The sequence below is a fragment of the Salminus brasiliensis genome, chromosome 1 (assembly GCF_030463535.1).
Source record: "Salminus brasiliensis chromosome 1, fSalBra1.hap2, whole genome shotgun sequence".
NCBI classification, from domain to species: domain Eukaryota; kingdom Metazoa; phylum Chordata; class Actinopteri; order Characiformes; family Bryconidae; genus Salminus; species Salminus brasiliensis.
Genome location: NC_132878.1, coordinates 85,049,940 through 85,068,456, shown reverse-complemented (window position 1 = coordinate 85,068,456; position 18,517 = coordinate 85,049,940). Strand labels below are relative to the sequence as shown.

General features: G+C 40.6%; 1 protein-coding gene across 1 annotated transcript; it reads right to left on the bottom strand.

Moving 5' to 3' along the window:
* Positions 1–441: 441 nt before the first annotated feature.
* Positions 442–10,731, bottom strand: pop1 (POP1 homolog, ribonuclease P/MRP subunit). The gene is made up of 16 exons (XM_072691551.1): positions 10,632–10,731; positions 10,312–10,426; positions 8,884–9,009; positions 8,458–8,633; positions 7,638–7,898; positions 7,183–7,270; positions 6,813–6,991; positions 6,431–6,702; positions 6,243–6,336; positions 5,981–6,086; positions 5,142–5,261; positions 4,649–4,770; positions 4,351–4,539; positions 3,612–3,766; positions 2,940–3,143; positions 442–2,489 (listed from the first exon to the last, which is right to left on the bottom strand). Exons 2-16 carry the CDS (start codon positions 10,424–10,426, stop codon positions 1,688–1,690), a joined length of 3,009 nt encoding a protein of 1,002 aa, XP_072547652.1. The 5' UTR covers positions 10,632–10,731; the 3' UTR covers positions 442–1,687.
* Between the last annotated feature and the right edge of the window lie 7,786 nt (positions 10,732–18,517).

The window sequence follows — 18,517 nt, the reverse complement described above, 5'->3', positions numbered from 1 at the left end:
TAAAAATATTTTAGTAATGGCATCAGCACATCTATAAGGTGATAAATTATTTTTATAACTGACACAAACAAAAACTCTACTCTCATAAAAAAAAAAAATCTAAACACACTAGGCTTCTAATAAAAAAACAAAAAAAGAACAAATATGTCAAAAAAGATTGTGGACACCTATTCCAATGAATGCATTCAGCTATTGTAAGTTGCACCCTTCGCTGACACAGATGTTCAAATGCACACGTGCGCACACACACACACACACACACAGCTTCTCTGGTACCTGTAGAGAAGTATTGCCAATAGAATATGATTCTCTGGAGTAGATAAACATGAACCTATTGACCTATTTTCTGGAATGATTGTGCTCCATTCAGAAAGCCTTCTGTGGACAGTAGAAATAGTTACTCTTAACAAAAGTAGGATAACTTTTTTTAATGTCCTTAAAAAAAAAAACATGCAGGTGTCCCAATACTTTTGTCCCCCTAGTGCATATGTAATGCTGGAGATGATGAACATCAAAAAAACACAAAACTATTAGACAGTAAATGAACTGGCTGATTCTCTCAGTAGCAAAAGGTTACAAGCCACATTGAAAGTATTAGGGTGAAATGCTAACACCATCATGCCTGTGACACAGGATTAGACATGTTTTTACGATATATCAATTGGAGTAAGAGATTTTAGAAGCATGCGTTGTATCCATGAATGGGGGTGAAAGGTGGATCCCAGGAGGAAATAAAATGCCAGTGTTGTATTCAACTGTCGCTAGAGGTGGGGTTTCTCAAACCTTAACTAATGCACCTTTAATGGACAGAACTCACCTGGTTCATGAATACTTCCAAAGACCAGCACATTTGTCAAAAATGCTAGCTCTGTCATAAGGGAACAGGCTACATAAAAAAAAGATTAGCTTAACCACTGTACATACAAAAGAGAATGGAGATGCATACTTGATTTGTCAGTGATTTTACTGATGATTGCATAGATCAGCCTTCACGCAAAACTCAAAAAGTGATCAAGAGAAAACATAGGGGAAAAAATAGGGTTTTTCGAACAATGGGGCGCTCTCTATGAAAAGTTTTTCAAAAATGAAAAATATGCTTAGTTGCAGAGAGCTGCTTAAAAGAAAAAAATATATATATATTTAAGCATTTAACATGCAATCATTTATTGCAATCACTCAACTTTAAAGCAAGACTACATTACTGCAGAAAGGCACACTCTAACAAGGAAATCAACGTTTAAACACTAAGCCATTTTCCCAAGCAAGGATTAAGCCTGGCCTTGGGCTAAATGCAAGTGTTGATGGTGAACAGCCATTGGCAGATTTGTTTTAGTCTAGAATTAGCCTTAATCTGGGTTTGGGAAACTGGTCCGATGTCATGCCGTGGTCAGTAACTATATTGTAGAGGACTGTGGAGGTAAATGTCTAATGTGCACCATAATGTGCTAGTGTGGAGCAGAGCATAGCACATGAAGATGGGATACATTTTCCAGTGTCTAATTTTGCCTTCTTGTAACAAAAAATATTAGTAAAGAAAAATCTTACTTTGTTATTGATATGGGCAAATACAACAGCTACCAAACAAAATAATTTAGATGCTTTAAACATTAAATACTGATGTGGAAACTGTGCAGTACTACAGTTTTTTCCCCTGGTGTATATGTGTGTACAGAGGCTTTGCAGCATTTCAGGCCTCTACATGGAGCCTTGCATACCGATACTGTAAGGAAGTAGGATTGCGTACAATTACAGTGCCACGCTGATCCGCTGGCTGGCTCAGGAGCATGTGCAGGAGCCCTGTCAGGCTCACAAAGCCCAGTGCCTCCCCGCTACCTGTTGCAAGGGAAAAATCTCCCTGGGTCACCCACCCCAGGGTCACTCGTGAGCAGTGGGATGAAACACTGGGCAGCGGCTCTGGCCACAGTCCCCGCACATGTTCCTTAGATGAGTCACTACAGTCAGTCACAGAACTAGATTCAACAGCAGATTCAGGATCTTTACTGACAGAAATGCTGAGATTAGAGTGAGGATCTTTGGGTGTGGAAGTGGAAGTGTTAAGGCCAGTGTCTTGGTCTTTCGTAGGAGCAGAGCTAGTGCTAGAGTCTACTTTCACAGCAGCAGGGGTGCAGTCTTGTTCCTTTATAGAGGCAGGGCACTGTGGTGTAGCTTTACATCTTTTGCTCCTGCTTTTCAGAAGGTGCTGGAAGTGGTCCCTGTGTCTGGGTTCTTCTGGGCCAACACACTTGGGATCTCCACGCAACTTCTTCAGATCTTCAGCAGTGGGAACACACAGCATAGTATGCAGTGTGGGTAGCCCTTTACCTAGGACACATACACGGACCCAGACCAGACACTGCCTCCACTGTGCCTGTAGTTCCATGGAAACCACAGAGTTCAGCAAAGGGGTGGGGCAACCACGGGACACTCTCAGAGTGCGAGCAGAAGATGGTCTACACCAGACTGACAGCTGCCGCAGCACCTTACGGCTCCTGCAGAAACAACACACACTTTATTGAACATCATCATGGTCATTACACTAGGACACCACATCAGCCAAAGATGATTAGAACATGGATAGATATGTCTTTGGAGAAGACTCTCTCATTTCAATCTCAGACATTTAGTTTGTTCTTGATTGTTGAAATGAGTGGTATCTCCATGCATAGATCTGATGAGCTCTCTGAGGGGTCTGGGAAGCATAGTTCCACTGCTCCACAGTGGGTGCAACATATAACAGCTGAATGCATTCATTAAAAGGTGTCCATAAACATTTGACAGTTATATAACCTTCATCTCCAAGTATTGTTATGAAGATATGTCCTTTTGTTTAAATATGACCCCCCCCTCCCAAAAAAAACAAAAACACGTACACAAAGGACTGTATAAGAGACATGTTCCTTCAGGAACATGCCCATAATCAATATATTTTAAAAAAATACCTCAATACAGAAAAGGCAGATGTTGGGGGTGTGCTTTCTCCACAGTGGAATATTACTCCTTCCATTTTAGCAGACTGGAGCTCTCCATCTTCTCCATCCTGTTTCACTATTTTTTCCCATTCCTCTGTCAGTCTTTGCCATGGGCACCGGAAAGGAGCTAGGCAGCCATGCTTTATGTAGTTTGTGCGTTTGGAGGGGGGACGTCTGTACACAATCCCAAACATGAGAAGCATTACTAACAGGAACAATGTGCAAAATGATCTTTGAAAAACAATGAAAGAAGCCCGATACACAAATATTTTGTGTTTGACCAAAGCCTTTACCTCCTGAGGCATGAGTAAAGGTTATTTCCTGGGTATGGAAGGGTAAATGCTAGTCATGTATCTGTATTGATCTCCGATGAATGCTATAGGATTATACTCTACAGCATTGAACATTTTTGTTTGTATAGGCCATCACATCCTCCTGAAGTAGTGGTCATTTCATTTTATGGCCCAAATTACAGCCTCAAAGTGTCTAACTTTGCTGAGCTTTGTCTCCATTAATCACAGTTCTAAGTTGAGGTCTGGTTCTTTTAACAATAATACAACATCCCAGAAATATGTATGTTTTTACATCACATATCTTATTGGTGAAAACAATTGTAAAGGAAGGAAAGGAGCAGTTCTACACCTCTTAAACTTGTTCAGTAGTTCCACTTCCTGCTCCTCCTGAAAGTGGGCACCTGCTGGACAGTCAGGGAAATCATGGGGGAAGTGGGGCATGCATTTGTTCTGGGAGTGTTTCAAACTCATTTGGAGACCCCCAACACGCACACCGCGGTACACCTGTCTCATACACACAAACATACACAGTCCAGTCAACTAATCTTAATTTCTAATGAATTAATAAAGTATTTTTGTTTGAATTATTACCTGTTTTATACATTTCTGTTGTTATTATATTAAACAAATTGGTCAGAACAAACCAGCAGTTAAAAAAAGACAAACAGATAGATTGACATATAAGTAGATAAAAAGATAAAAAAGCAGCCTAGGATCTACGTAATTAAGTTGCAATAAGTCATTTTTTAATTTATTTTGACATTTGAAACTTTGTTCAACATTAGGATTCTAGCAGGATGTGCAAATGTTGATGCAAATCATTCTTGTGGGGGGGTGATACATACACTTAAACTCCTTACAAATTCTATTATTGTATCCTATTGTATGGTTTAGTCTTCTAATAAATTTAAAGTGCAATTTAATTCAGTTCTCTGACCTGAACAACTTTACAATTAAAAGAAAACACCCCTTAGCCAAAATTGTAGCTCTGAAGGTTAAAAGGTTAACCTGGGCAAAACTCACAGACATCATCGCCATATGGAGAATCAGAAAGAAAAAGAAAGCCAGAACAGAAAGCCATTTCTCACCAAAGGTACCCAAAAGGCCATGCCCCAACCCTTGGGCAGTATTAGATCCCATCCAGAGCCCCAGCCCTGTCGTTCCTCCCCCTGACGTTTCCCTGCCTGGTGAACCAGCAGGATGGGCACTCGGCTTTGTGGAAGAGTCGGCAATCTAGAGCCTGGAACCAATAACTCTCTCTTCATCCTGTTCAATTCCTGAAACAAACAAACATACATACATACACACATACACACAGAGATATTCACTCTTAAGTAAACATTATCAATCAGTATAGCGAACAGACAACCAAAGATATTTTAGTACCTGCTCTGAAACCTTGTTGTTTGTGACACTGTCTCTGACAGACTGATCCCATATAGCGCTCTGAGCACAAGGGGCAGGAATTCCTCGCAGAGTCAGATCTCTTCTTTTCTCCTCATTAACATCTACAACACACATGCATGCGTCCATGCACATACATGACCAGCCAGAATTCAAAGAAATAGAGAAGGCAGAGAAGAAAGGGAGGGGAACTGGTGGAATGTATGTGTGTGTGCCCTGTCCTGAGAAGAAAGTTGGAGAAAAGGGCCCTGCCAGGATTCGAACCTGGTTCATCTGCATGGAGAAGCAGAGGCTCCCCAGGAGCTCAGGGCCAGACACACCACGTGCTTCCCACCCAGATCAGAGCTGCACACACTGTAGGTTAAATATACATCAGACTCTGGTTCTGCAACTGCAACCAAACGCTGCTTTTTAGGATCACTGGAAACCAGTATAGTACTGCTATATGTGCATGTGTGTCTGTGTGAGAGCTTACCTTGTGGCACTTGTAGGTCTGGTGCAGCCTTGCCCCGTTTCTTAGGCAAAGCCAGCCTTGGGTCATCCACTGTAAGTCCCAAGACACACGCTGCTGGTAGCTCGGACGTGGAGTGCACATCTTACACACAGACACACAGGTCATTTTTTTGAGAAGCTAGATTTGCCACAGTGAGTCTGAAGAGTTCTTCTCTACCATCCACAACTGTACATATGATGTGAAAGAACTGCATAACAGAAAAGTGCATTTCCTGAATAAAACAGAATGATTGCACAGCTTATGAGGTTTCCTCTTCTAGGCAATTGCAAGGCATTTGCTATGTGGCGTGAAACTGTTTTTGACAGGTGGTTGCTATGCAGTTACTATTATTCTAGGCGAATTTCTATGGTGTTAGCTGGTTGCTATGTTATCAAAGGTGGATGTTATGATGTTGCTGGCGGCAATGGTATCCTAGGTGCTTGCTTTTGTGTTGCTAAGTAATTGCTATCGTTTTAAAATGTTGTTACTCTGGTATTTCATTGCTAAGCAGTTGCTATGGTATCCCTGGGGCTGGCTATGGTGTGTGCAATATGGGTGCTATGTGTTGCTAGATGGTTGTTATGGTATTGCTTAGTTATTGCTAAGATGTTGCTAAGCAGTCTCTATGGTATCTCAGATGGTTGCTGTGGCACCCCATGTGGTTGTATCATCGTAATATAAGATGGGCGCACCCCAAAAATCCAGAAAGGTCAGCTGCTACTCTGGAACTTTGTATGCTGTATGTTGTAACAAACAGACTGCCACAAAAATCTGGTTTACTGACAGGCTGCAGCTGCCAAAAATCACCAAATAAAGTGTACCTCTCAGCAGCTGAAAGACATCTGCTTGCTGATGGTGTAGAGACATACTCTCCTTGTTTTTACAATGCTGTGGCCACCAAAAAGGGGATGTCCCTTTGGTATCAATCTAAAGAGGGGAGGACAAAAAAAATTAAATATTAGTCATAAAATGTACTGTGCTAATTAGGCTTGGAACCAGCTCAACTAACAGCAAAAGCTATAGCCCGCTCCACATCATTAACAAGGCTAGCATCAGTTCCCTGAACTCATGCAGTTGTTTTACCTCAGTATTAGCAGCTGGCAGAAGTGTCTCCGTCAATACAGCATGAGACAGAGGACCAATCAGGCGAAAGCGTACCATTTCCATGGACAGATCACTATGAAGAAACCCCAAATGTATAACGTAAACGTGCTGAATGCTACTGAGAACACTATACTTTATAAATGTGTCTGATCCATCTGACTGCTCACTTGATCATAATATTAGTCTGGGATGATCTCCAACTAAAAGGAGTCATTGGAGATCGAGTGCCATCACCGAGGATCTTCTTGGCAGGACGGTCATCATTCCCATCACCTTCCCTCTTTCTCTTCTTTCTGGGATGCGGTGGCTCAGATTTGGGTTCAGAAGAGGCAGGTGTGGTGGGCTGGTCAGTGATTACTGATTCTACTGTGGCTTCTGAGGGGATTGGAGGCACTGCCTCAAAGCACTGGCACACTGTCTGCAGCTCTGTTACAAGGTCCTGACATGGACAAATATACAGAATTATGTTTCAGATGATAACCATGTATATTATGGCTCCCATTTTAGATTGTGGTATGTGTTCACCTAATTCAGAAGGAGGACACTTACTTGCTTTAAGGTGGGGTGTACCCAGATCCACAGCTGTCTTTGAGATGACTGAGCATTACGAGGTCTCCAGAGAAAGTGAGCAGGGCCCATGGGCTGGTGAGGGTATTGGTCAGCCCTGTAAAGCACAATACTGCCTTCTTTCTGCCCTGATACACATGACGCTGCCGCAAACGTTGGACCTGCAGTAACAAACATTATGCTCATAAATTACCAGACTTGACAGATTTAGGTATATTAGCATGAAGTTCACCTTGTGTGTGTTTCCTGCTGCTCACACTTTTTCCAAATATTTCTAATACAAATATCCTTTCTGAAAAAGGCACTCTTAATTAATCTCATTAATTTTGCTTCTTTTGGCTTTGGAACATACCTGTGTCTTTGCTTGTAAGTCTGGAGAGTGCACTCATTAGCTGCTCCTCTGGACCCTGGAGCTCCACACAGCAGTAGTATGAAAGGTCCTGAAAGAACAACAACAAGAAAGAAAAAGTACTGTAAAAAAAACCTTACAGCACCTGTGAAAACTAGAATGAAAAAGCTCCTTATCTGGGTAGGAAGTATATATTTGCTCAGTAAAACATTAATATTACAATAAATACAAACAACATTCCTACAAAAGACGTTAATTAAAACATCTAAGCTCTCCTCATGTGAGTCTAGCATTATGTATAGTTATCATCCAACACCTGGTTTGGTAAATCAGTACTAACCAGTATTAATTCAGGTGACCTGGAAATAAAATTGAACATGTATCATTCTGGTCTTAGATATGTGCAAATCGTTCTCTAAAGTTCAGATAGTGCTTTTGAGTCCATATTCCAGACTAACCTGAAGCAGACAGCCAGAGCTCATAGCCCTATAACTGGCTCTGTAGCATTTGTATGTGGGACGATCTCCAAGGCAATAACCCCATCTCTTCAGCATGTGGAAACGCTTGGCATGCCAGATGTGTGTTTCCAACCACTTGTTCTTCTTCTGTCGACGGTTGAACTCCAGCAGTAAATTGCCATGACGCCGGCGGGCACGGCGACTTTTGGTCTTCGACTGCTCTTTCTTCTCTTTCTGCCCTGCCTGATGACTCTTCTCCAACTGGACAACAGTGGACAGAAAATCAGTAAGAGAACAATGGTCTTTTCATAAAATGTTTCCCTGTTCCTTACTGGTTGCTAAAAAAACCTATTGGCAGTGAACTGCAAAAAGGCACAGCTACAAACTAATTAAGTTCTCTACAACAAGGATTGAATATTTCTGCTCTTGGTACTCTATTCCAAAGCATTTTCTCTTGTGATTGGAGAATCATAGGTTAGGTGCTCATACTGACTGATATGTTCTGCACACTAAATACCAATCTTTTAAATGTTGCTAGAAAATGTGTGTGTTGGTTTTCGACTAACATTTAATTCATTTTTACTTTAAATGACATCATCAAAAGCATTTTAGTGCCCAATCAACTTGGAAGCAATAGGAAGAATGCTGTCCATCATTGCCACTTTTGGCCTGGAACACCGCTACTGCATTTTGGTGGAGTGTGTACAGGAATGTGGTTGCGTAGGTTCTTGCATAATGCTGCCTTAAAGCTTTATAGTCTAGGTATGTTTGAGCAAAAAGGTTGTGGTATAAAGGAGAGCAGACGAGCAACAAGGATTACCATCCTGTGTGCCATCTCCCTCAATCGGCAGGGCAGTCTCTTGGTGTTGTGACTCATGGCTCGTCGTCGCATGTGCTTCGGGAGAGCGCCAAACACATGGCAGCTACCGGTCGTCTTACTAACAGCCCTCAGCATGGCGTTGATTTCTGCAGCTCTTGCTTTGGCAAATAGGGATGCTGAAGCAGAAATTAAGGGACACAAATTAGCGCAGAAGAGGGTAAGGGCACAGAGAGGCTAAACAAACTGAAATACTAGAGAGGAGACATAACTAATATGGCCATGGTCATACAAAAACTTTGCGACTCCATTTTTGCCATTTTTCAAATGTTGACATTATTTGGATCTGGCAAGTGTCAAAATTTCAAAATTCTTTTTACATTCATTGTAAGATAAGAAGGATTTTTCCTTCTCCTGAAAAATTCTCACCAGTGATGTACTTTGGTAGCGCCTGGTCAGGAGGGACTACTCCACTCTGTCGCCCCCTCACCCACCCGCTGGCCTGCTGTGGTCTGCCATACCATGATGGTGCCTTCATATGCTGTGATCCTTGACCTGTATGAGGAGATCTTTTTAGTACATGCTAACAAAACAGAACTTATCTGACCTTATTATCTGAACTAATGAATTTTAGTGGTTGGTGTGGCGCAACAGATAACACCACTACCTGCCACTGAGCTACCACACCATGTGGGAGACTGGGGTTTGATTCCCGGGCTGGGTGACTATGCTGCGCTACACCAATAAGAGTCCTTGGGCAAGACTTCTAACACTACACTGACCCTCCTCTGTAATACGAGTAACCTTGTAAGTCGCTCTGGATAAGAGCGTCTGCTAAATGCCATAAATGTAAATGTAAATGTAAATGTAATGAAGGGGCTTTATTATTAAGGATGTTTGAATGACCTGTTTAACAGCATCTACAAAGGCTCCACCCAGAGTCAAATATTTATTCAAATCTGTATTTGTATCTATTGTGTCTGTCTCTATTTTAAGGTCATCACTCTGGAGAGAGTGCCATGTCCAATTACAGGTAGCTATGCTAGAGTATGCTAAGCTATATGGATAAAAGTACTGGGGAACATCCCGATTCATTATTTTGTACAAAATCAATGCCATAAGAAGTTTCATCCTGCTTTTGTTAGAGTAACTATCTCTACTGTCCCGGAAAACCTTTCTGTCCAGGAAGGGATTTTGGTACATTGCTGTGAGGATCAATACATTCATGTTGATCTGCTCAAAGGATTTTTCCTGTCCCATTGGCAATATGTCTCTAATGAGACTAGACAACCTGAGGCAACTTACAATAGCTAAATGCATTTATTAGAATGGGTGACAAAAACATATTTTATTTGCCAAACACCTATTGCCATTGTTACCATAAAATGCGCAAAGTGTGCATTGCCATATTTGAATTCAACTTACTAAGTGTGCAACTGTGGAGAAAAATGTGTGTTCATACTAAATGCTGCTGTAAAAGCCAGCTCACAGAATGACCCCTCCCCACAGCTCCACAATCATTAGTGAATAGAAATGGTTAAGAGAGAGGCAGGGGTGTGTTCCTGTGTTTGTGTTGTGGCCAGCTGAGGTGTGTCTGTATGCACCCATTGAGTGTCTTGCCCAAGGGCCCAACAGTGGCAGCTCAGTGGACGTGGGTACTGAATCCACAACCCTGACAGCACTCCCAGCATCTAAGCCTACTTTGTGATTGGTCATTCAGACTTTGGGAGTTTTGGGAGCATTTTAATTAGATATGTGTCTTTACTGTGTAATATGAATCACTGTGTGACATGAAGATGCTGAATACAAACAGATTCACAGCAAATGACTTGATATGCAGCCTGTATTTGTGCTAACCTGCAGAACATCCAGAGCCTTCACCGTTGGAAAAGTGTTGCGATGAAGAGTAGGTCATGTTACTCGGCTGATTTCTTAGTTTTTTGTGACGCATCCTGTCCTTGGCACCCGACATCTACACAGAAAGTAGGACGTGTTAAAGTATCGTTATGAATCGAAATATTGCTATAGTTATGACAGTAAAACTGATCTGTTTAACTATGATACTGCAAGAAGAAAACGACGACACACTCAGAGCACTCGGACCACACCTGGCTAAAAATCACACTATTAATGAATTACCTCACACAGCTGGATTAATAAAAATATACACCGCTTACTGTAAGGTTGGCTCAATCGCAGAAAATTAACAACCTCGGGTAAGGGAACACTTGAACCTCTAAACCTCTAAAATGAAGCACACTGAGTCTGCTGCTTCCCCACCTCCAGCACGCCACTACCACAACACGTGTTTCAGCACTTCCGGGTTCGCAGGGATTATGGGAGTGGTAGTTCTAAGGCTGAGGCTCGTTTTTAAAAGAAGAAAAACGAAATAAAAATGTTATAATGATATTAATTAACAAACGATAAACTAAACGTAATTCCTGAAATGTATAAAAAAATATTCATAAAATACTCGTTTATATTAAAACATTGCAATGTTAAGATAAATGACAAGTAAAGGAATAGTTATTCACATATGAGGTAGTTTATTGTAAAAAAAAAAAAAAAAGACAAGAAAATAAAAAGAGAAAATATTCAGCAAAGAAATACTGCCAGTAAGATCTTACACACTGAAAGGTATTTTGCGGTCAGAGTAAAATCAGAGTATTTTCTTTTTCTTAATACAATGAAGTATTATTCATCCAACAGAATTTATAACAGAAACACTGTTCAATTAAAATCAAATTGAAATAGTTGTTTCAGCTCTGCTGTTACTCTAATGTTAGTCAGCTACAATAAGACTATTATACTCAACATCATTTACTTAAAAAATAACTACAAGCAACCCTCCAGTAAAAAAAGAACAATGAAATGGAAACAAAAATGATAAACCCAGCAAGCTAATCCTGTCAGTCACACATTAACCGCTCTATAATATTATTTTTACTTGAAATAAAGCCCTTTTTTTTTTTTTTACTAAACCGCAAGTAGTGAAACATCTATATTTCATATAAATGTAGTTTCTGATCCGTGCTACTGCCTGAGGATCAGCTGTTTGGCTGAATCAGCTCAGATGCTGTTAGGAATATAAGTGACTTCTTCAGGTGCTGGTAATTAATGCTAATAATAAATCCATTGGCTGGGTTGTTAGTGTTCCATAGTCAATAACATTGCAGCTCTGCAAAGAAAAATTACCCAAAACTACTAAGAACCCTGAAAAAAATGTCCTGACAGAAACTTCACTGTATTGTTCCTGCTATATCGCAGCTATGTGACAGATGCAATGGTGCAGAAGGTCCCCTTGCTCACCTTTCCTGTATGTGGCCTAAACGTAATGACAACTGATTGGATATATTTGGTTGTTACTCAAATATATATGATCTATGATTACCTCTTGACCCTGAAATTACTTTGTTTGTTTTTTTAATTGCATTTCAAAATCTTGATCATTGTATACAAACTGCTATTACATATGGTATGATAACTGCCAAGAAGATCAATTTATCTTATTTTATCTTGATCTTCATTCATTCATTAATTTATTATTTATTTTTTCTTTTGCTTTTTATTAGAATTGCAGTATTATTGTTAATATTGTGGGACTGTTTAATGTCACATTTCTTTAAATAAATGTATCGAAATTAACCAACAGGCTCAACCAAGCATTTGGGCAGAACACAGCAGCTTTCAGAGCAACTCTGGCCAACAGCATATTAAATGGACGCACTTATTGTTGTTGTTTTTTCCAGATTTTTTCCTTCAGGAAGAGAAGAACAGGGACCATAGCCATTCTCTCATTCAACTACTTAAGAAAAAACACTGGAAATAAGAATTCCAGCTAAAAGTTTCAATAAATACACTATATGCTCAAATGAATGCATTTGTTTTGCATTCAGCTAGGTGATCATCCAACATCCTGACCTCTTGTCACTGAATGAAATCAATTATATTGTCACTTAAAAGCAATGATCCAAAACTTTGCACCAGCAAAATCAGTATAAACTCTTCTAAATACACTTCTAAATCTAAATACACTTGAATGAGCATGTGTCCAAATACTTATTTAATATATTGTTGTAGGTCTCTGAGAGCTCTTGTAAAACAAAACTAATCTTTAAATCAAAAAAAGATTTCCACTCCTTTAAACACTCATTTTCAGTTTATGTCAAAGATGTGTGCTCTCTCACCTGCTCATCTGCATTATCCTGCTTTGTGGCAACTCCCTTTGCTGGAACTTACTTTAAAGAGACGTGTTTGAGCTAGTTTGAATGAATCACTGCAGGGAGAAGCATACCATAATCAAAATGTCACTTTAAATTTTTCTCTCAATACAATCAATTCACTCCATGAAGCATGAGCGATGTGGGAAAGTGGGAAGGCGCACTCCTCACTAATGTTACTGCAGTTCTGATCCTCTCCTTTGACTTGGCAGCAACAGCACAGCAGGGATAAACTGACAGCAAACTGACGTTGTGTGAACCAGGGGTGGACCTCATGTCGGGACCAGCTGGTCCTTCTAATGAATGCATTCAGCTACTTTAAGTTGCACCCATGGCTGACACAGATGCACAGGTACATCCCCACAGCTTGTATAGTCCCTGTAGTATTTCCAATAGAATAGAAACCATCTAATAAACCGTCTAATGTCAGGTGTGGGCTAGAGGGGTATACAATTCCCCAGCATTGAAAACTGTGTTCTGATGATGGAGGATGCTTCATCCATTACGTTTGGGATTAGTTAGGGTGATCTGGGGTGGTGATCAATTCATCTGTGCAATCAAATCCTTACAGAAATGTTTCAGAATCTAGTAGAAAGCCTTCCATGGACAGTAGAGACAGTTACTCCAAAAGCAGGACATTTTTTCTTTAATAACCTTTCTTTTTAATAATACTTTCTTGTCCTCCCACCTCCACCAAAAAAAGAACTGACAATGACTTCATTAGTAACAGTAACTTTATTGGTTCTGTACACTAGAAAATGTGAAAAAGATGAATCCCATGCAACTGCAATATAGGTTTGTCACAAGGGGTCCTCCTATAGTTTAAGAATTCATTAGAAGCATATTTTCCCAACAAAACCGTTAGTGTTATTCTCACAGAGTAAACGGTTAAGCAAACAGGAGAAGTCCTAAACACTGAGCTCAGCACTGAGGGAAGTAAAGGGCCAGTATTGCAATTCACATTTTCATAGGAGAGGTTTGACTGGTGTGAGTTAGAGGATGCGTAAGGTACTGCGTCCAGTAGTAGCTTCAGTAAGCCAGTGAACACACAAATAAGGGTAGCACAAACTATATCCTACCAACAGAAATCACAATAGGTGTGTTTAATGACTTCATTAAACATTAATCTTCATCCACATCTAATAAACCTTGGCCTTCAGGGAAAGTTCAGCTATACTGACAGATTCAATAAAACACGGTTTTGAACAGCTCAATCTATTCACAATTTTTACATGTATTTTTGGTCTTCCATTTGCACAAACGCATCGATACCCTTAGAGAACGGAGAAGAAATCTGTTTGTTCAGCCTCACAGACAAAGCAGACACAAGAGTAGAGGAAAAAAAACAGACAGGTAAGAACTAACATCTTAACAATTACATGTACATCACACTATCCCATACAGTATGTTTTTTCTGTTACAGCACATTTTGCATTCATAGTTATTCTTTTTTGGCATGTTTTTCCTCAGAGAAAGCAAGTTAAAAAGTGCCTGCTTTATGTCACACTCACATTGCGCTCAGTAAAAACACTCACAGACAGAAATGAAGGCACCATGGCATCAGAGCTAACCATTTCCCACTACTGTGTGTGTATGAGAGACTCGTGTTGACCTCTATTTTTATCCTCTATGTTAGATGCCATTTTCTTGGCCTCTCAGCAGTGTTAGAGGTGCTCCCTCATTCTTCAGTGGCAACTGAAACACACACAAACACAAGTACATACATAGGTTCATACATTCAACACTCAAGCAGTTGTCTGGTGAAAACACTGAACTGTAGTTGAAGTTGGAGATACAAAAAACTGGGTAAGTAGAGTTAGAGGTTAATGACCACTTTTACCAGCCATGTCCGCTTCAGTCAGAGCCACTGCTATTTTGGCTTCATTGGTCTCAGCCTGCGAAGCTGGACCCTCCCCCACACCTCCTACAAAACACACATACACAGGAAATCAGTGTCTTGCATTCCTAGCTCATGCTCTAGGGGGCTACATGTGGCCAACTGTGAATGAGTGAGAGTGAAAGAGAGAAGGCTAGAACTAAGTCAAGTCAAGTCAAATGTATTTGCATAGCGCTTTTTACAACTGTTGTCTTCACAAAGCAGCTTTACATAATTAGTAATCAGTAAAAGACAAAGACAAAAAAAAGTGGCTCTAAGGGGCCCCTTAGTCAAATTAAGGGGACACAGCATCACAGAGGTGCAAAACAGATGTTCTTACAGCATAACCCATAAAACACCTTACCGTGAGAGCTGTTAGTCACATAGGTTCAAGCACTACTATGAGCTCTCATTTCTCATACATTATAGTGAATTCATTCATTTGAAGCAGAAGTCTCTTTCTAATGGTAGATGCTGTACTTCAACATCAGCTGTGGAAAGAGCTACCTGAAGGTCTTGTGATGATTGTTGGAGACTTCTTTGCGCATCTAGCGGTTTGCTCTTGGGCTGGATTTGCTAGGACAGCCTGGCCTGGCCGTGTTTTACTTCCAAATTATTAGCTGATTTTCAATTGTTCTGAGATCGTTTTAAATCCCTTCCCAGACTCATCTGCATCTACAAGCTTCTTTCTGAAGCTCTTTGGATCTGGCCATGGTGATCCCACTCACTTCAACAATCAAGTAAATCAACTAAATATCTGAGGTTTAAATAAGACAGGCTCCTTCAGAATCCCCTCTAATCATGTTTTAAACATCTGCAGCTGATGTGCTGCACCTGATTATATTTTTAGACATTGTAAGTAGTTATAAATGTCAGAGTATCCTAACAAGAAAAGTGAATTTCTATTAATTACATTTTACAAACGATTTTAAAGACGTGTCTTCATATTGCCTAATCTCTCTATATTGTTCAATTAAAGATCACATGTTTGAATGTTTGAATATATAAAAAAATACAAAGTTGCAGCTGTATATATATATATATATATATATATATATATATATATATATATATATATATATACACACACACAAACCCTCCAACTGAACACACACAAAGCTCAAGTAATCAGAGGCAAAGGAGCAAAAGAGTATGCTGGTCCATGATGTGTGAAAGTCTGTAGGCATGTAAGACGCTGTTGTCTACAAGAGGGCTTAAAGAGAATGACACACTCTGGGTTGCAGCATGCAGTACTATGGCTTCTTGTCCTCTCTACTACATTACAGGGCCTGTTCAGTACTAAAACAATATCCAGTGTGTCCAGGAGTATGGCTGCATGGGTTGCATACAGTTCCTCATGAAAAAGACGAAAGACTGTGCAATATATGGCAACATTCATCAAGTCTCAGAAGACTGACAATCTGTTTGCAAATTATATTAATTGAATAATAGTAATAGGCAGAAATGGTACTGCTCCGTTCGTTCGTATTGATGAGCTTTTAGAGAATGGGCACAAATGGCGGAAAATGAAGGCTCTGTCCATGTCTGTATTTATCGTTAAGTTTAAATGAGCCTTAATGTTGAGGCAAATAAAAGGTAGTGAAGTCAGCCTAGCTGCTTGGCTAAGCACTGCTGCATTTCTTTTTTGACCTGAAAATGCATTACTAGTGTGGGACATTCTGCACCCCACACTAGTGGGACAAAAATTGGGGTAATCAGTGATAGGTGTGGTTGCAGGTTTTCATTTGAACAAAGCAGAAACACACCCAATTCCTTTTGTTCAATAAATTTCAAACAACAAATTAGTTCTTCCAGATGCACTTCTATTTTACTTAGCAAAGTTCACATCACTCCTACATACAAACTCTGACAGCCCTATTGTGAAACAACTTACCCTCAGGGGCCTCTGGGGCCTCTGTGGCAGGTTGGTCAGTGGTATTTGCATCTGCACTCGTTGCTGTGAGGGCTGCATGTTCTTGTGCTGCCTGTAGAACTACTTCTGCTGCTACTGCAGCTGCTGCTACCTCCACAGGAACTGGCTCTGGATCACAGGGAGCTGGGATACTGGGTTCTGGTTGTGGCAGTGCTGCTTCCGCTGCAGGCTCCGTAACTGCACTGGAATCTGTGTTCTCTGGAGTGGACTCAGGGGCTGCAATGGATTCTACAACCGACGTAGGTTCTGGAGCTGGGGCAGGTTCTGCAGCTGGTGTGGGTTCTGCAAGTACAGTGACCTCTGCAACTGGCACAGGTTCTGGAGCTAGGGCAGGTTCTGCAACTGGTGCAGGTTCAGGAGCTAAAACAGGTTCTACATCAATAGTGGGCTCTGACACTGGTGCAGATTCTGGAGCAATGGTACGTTCTGCAGTAGTTTCTTCTGGAGCTTCAGAGACTGGTTCCACTGGAGCAACTGCCTCCACCGGCTCCTCAGCAGGAAGGGCCTCAACTGGTGCAGAACCTGCTTCAGCAGGTGCAGGAGCAGCGGCTTCTACAGGACTCATCTCTTCCAAAGCAACACTGACCACAGTGTCTTCCTGTGTAACCACATCTGCAGGACTGCTCTTTTCATGTAGTGCCGGAGCCTCAGTGGGAGCTGCCGGAGCCTCAGTGGGAGCTGCCGGCTCCTCGGGTGCTGTAGTCTCTGGACTCTCGGTCAGATCGGCCTGCTCCGTGACCCCTTCCATCTTCTCCAGAGCCTCAATGTCAGCCGGGGCCTCACTGTCCCCTGGCGCAGGGCCTAGTTCCTCTGGCAGGGCAATCTGCACCGGCAGCTGCATCTGGTCTGCTATAGTTTCTGCATCCTCTGCCACAATGCCATTACTGGTGACTGGAAACACACAAACACACACAGACATGCAATATTATTGGGAGAAGAGGAATGCTATTTAAATCAGGACTGATTTTGGTTATTATTCAGTTGAGTCTTTAGTAAAAACAACTGATGAGATTGAGATGACTCAATTTGACCTCAAGCATCTGATGCTCTAGTGAACCATTAATTATATGGCTATAGATTGTTTAATACAAATGACAAAGACAAAATGTTTATTACTGGGTCATCTGAGTGGTTAATATTTAACAGAATGAGCTAAATGGAAGTTTGTCTGATCATTCAGGCTAGTAAGAGCCTTGGAAACCAGTCACCACAGTGAAGTAGTACACAAACAAGTCTAATGGAGCACAGTTCTGTTATCAGAGAGTTCAACAGGATTACTAACATTATCAAGACTATTGTGCAAGAGTACAGAAATATTGTCTGAATCAATGTCCTGAATGTCTTTGTATTTCAGACCATGAGAGGAAATGACACTGGGGCTGTTCCACTGGGTGAATATAGCCTGTAACTATACAGGCCTGAACATTGATCAGTACTCAAACAAGCTGGAAAAAGATAAGAACCATGCTTTTGACATGTTACGTTCAGTGAGAACCTCTACTCCTAGAGAACTTAAAAAAAACAAGCTGTGTCACAAATGGACATCATAGATTTCGGTTTACTAGTGGTAAAACTGCCATGGTATCATTATGGATAATTATGGAAGGCTGGAAAAAATTACAAGAAAAAAATTATACAAAAAAAAAAATGCCACACGAAAAATAATGAATAAAGACTGCCAACTTAAGGAAGGTTGATGGCTAAAATAAATAAAATAAAGTTATTTGCAATTTAAAAGGTGTGCATTAGCATACTGTGATTTCAGTGTTAGATCAGGTTACTAATATAGATAAGAACTGAAATATTCCCATTGTGCAGACACAAGAGTAGCTTGCTCTTGAAAGGGCTTTCCAATCCCAGTCATGTTTTTGTGTTTCCCCTTATCTAACAATAATCTCCTCGTGTGCTTGGTTACATTGGCTAAGGCGGACAATGTATACAAACATCAACAGACCTGGGAACCACTCTTCTACAATAATGGTTAGCTGTAATATATTTTATTTTTCCTACGAAAAAAATAAAATATAGATAAAC

Excerpts from the sequence above, each read along its gene's own strand:
- pop1 (XM_072691551.1), bottom strand. The coding sequence starts at position 10,426 with ATGTCGGGTGCCAAGGACAGGATGCGTCACAAAAAACTAAGAAATCAG. Across the intron at positions 6,703-6,812 it reads TACACCCCACCTTAAAGCAA|GACCTTGTAACAGAGCTGCA; the intron begins GTAAGTGTCCTC and ends TGTCCATGTCAG. Across the intron at positions 3,767-4,350 it reads TGGCCTTTTGGGTACCTTTG|GTGTACCGCGGTGTGCGTGT; the intron begins GTGAGAAATGGC and ends TGTATGAGACAG.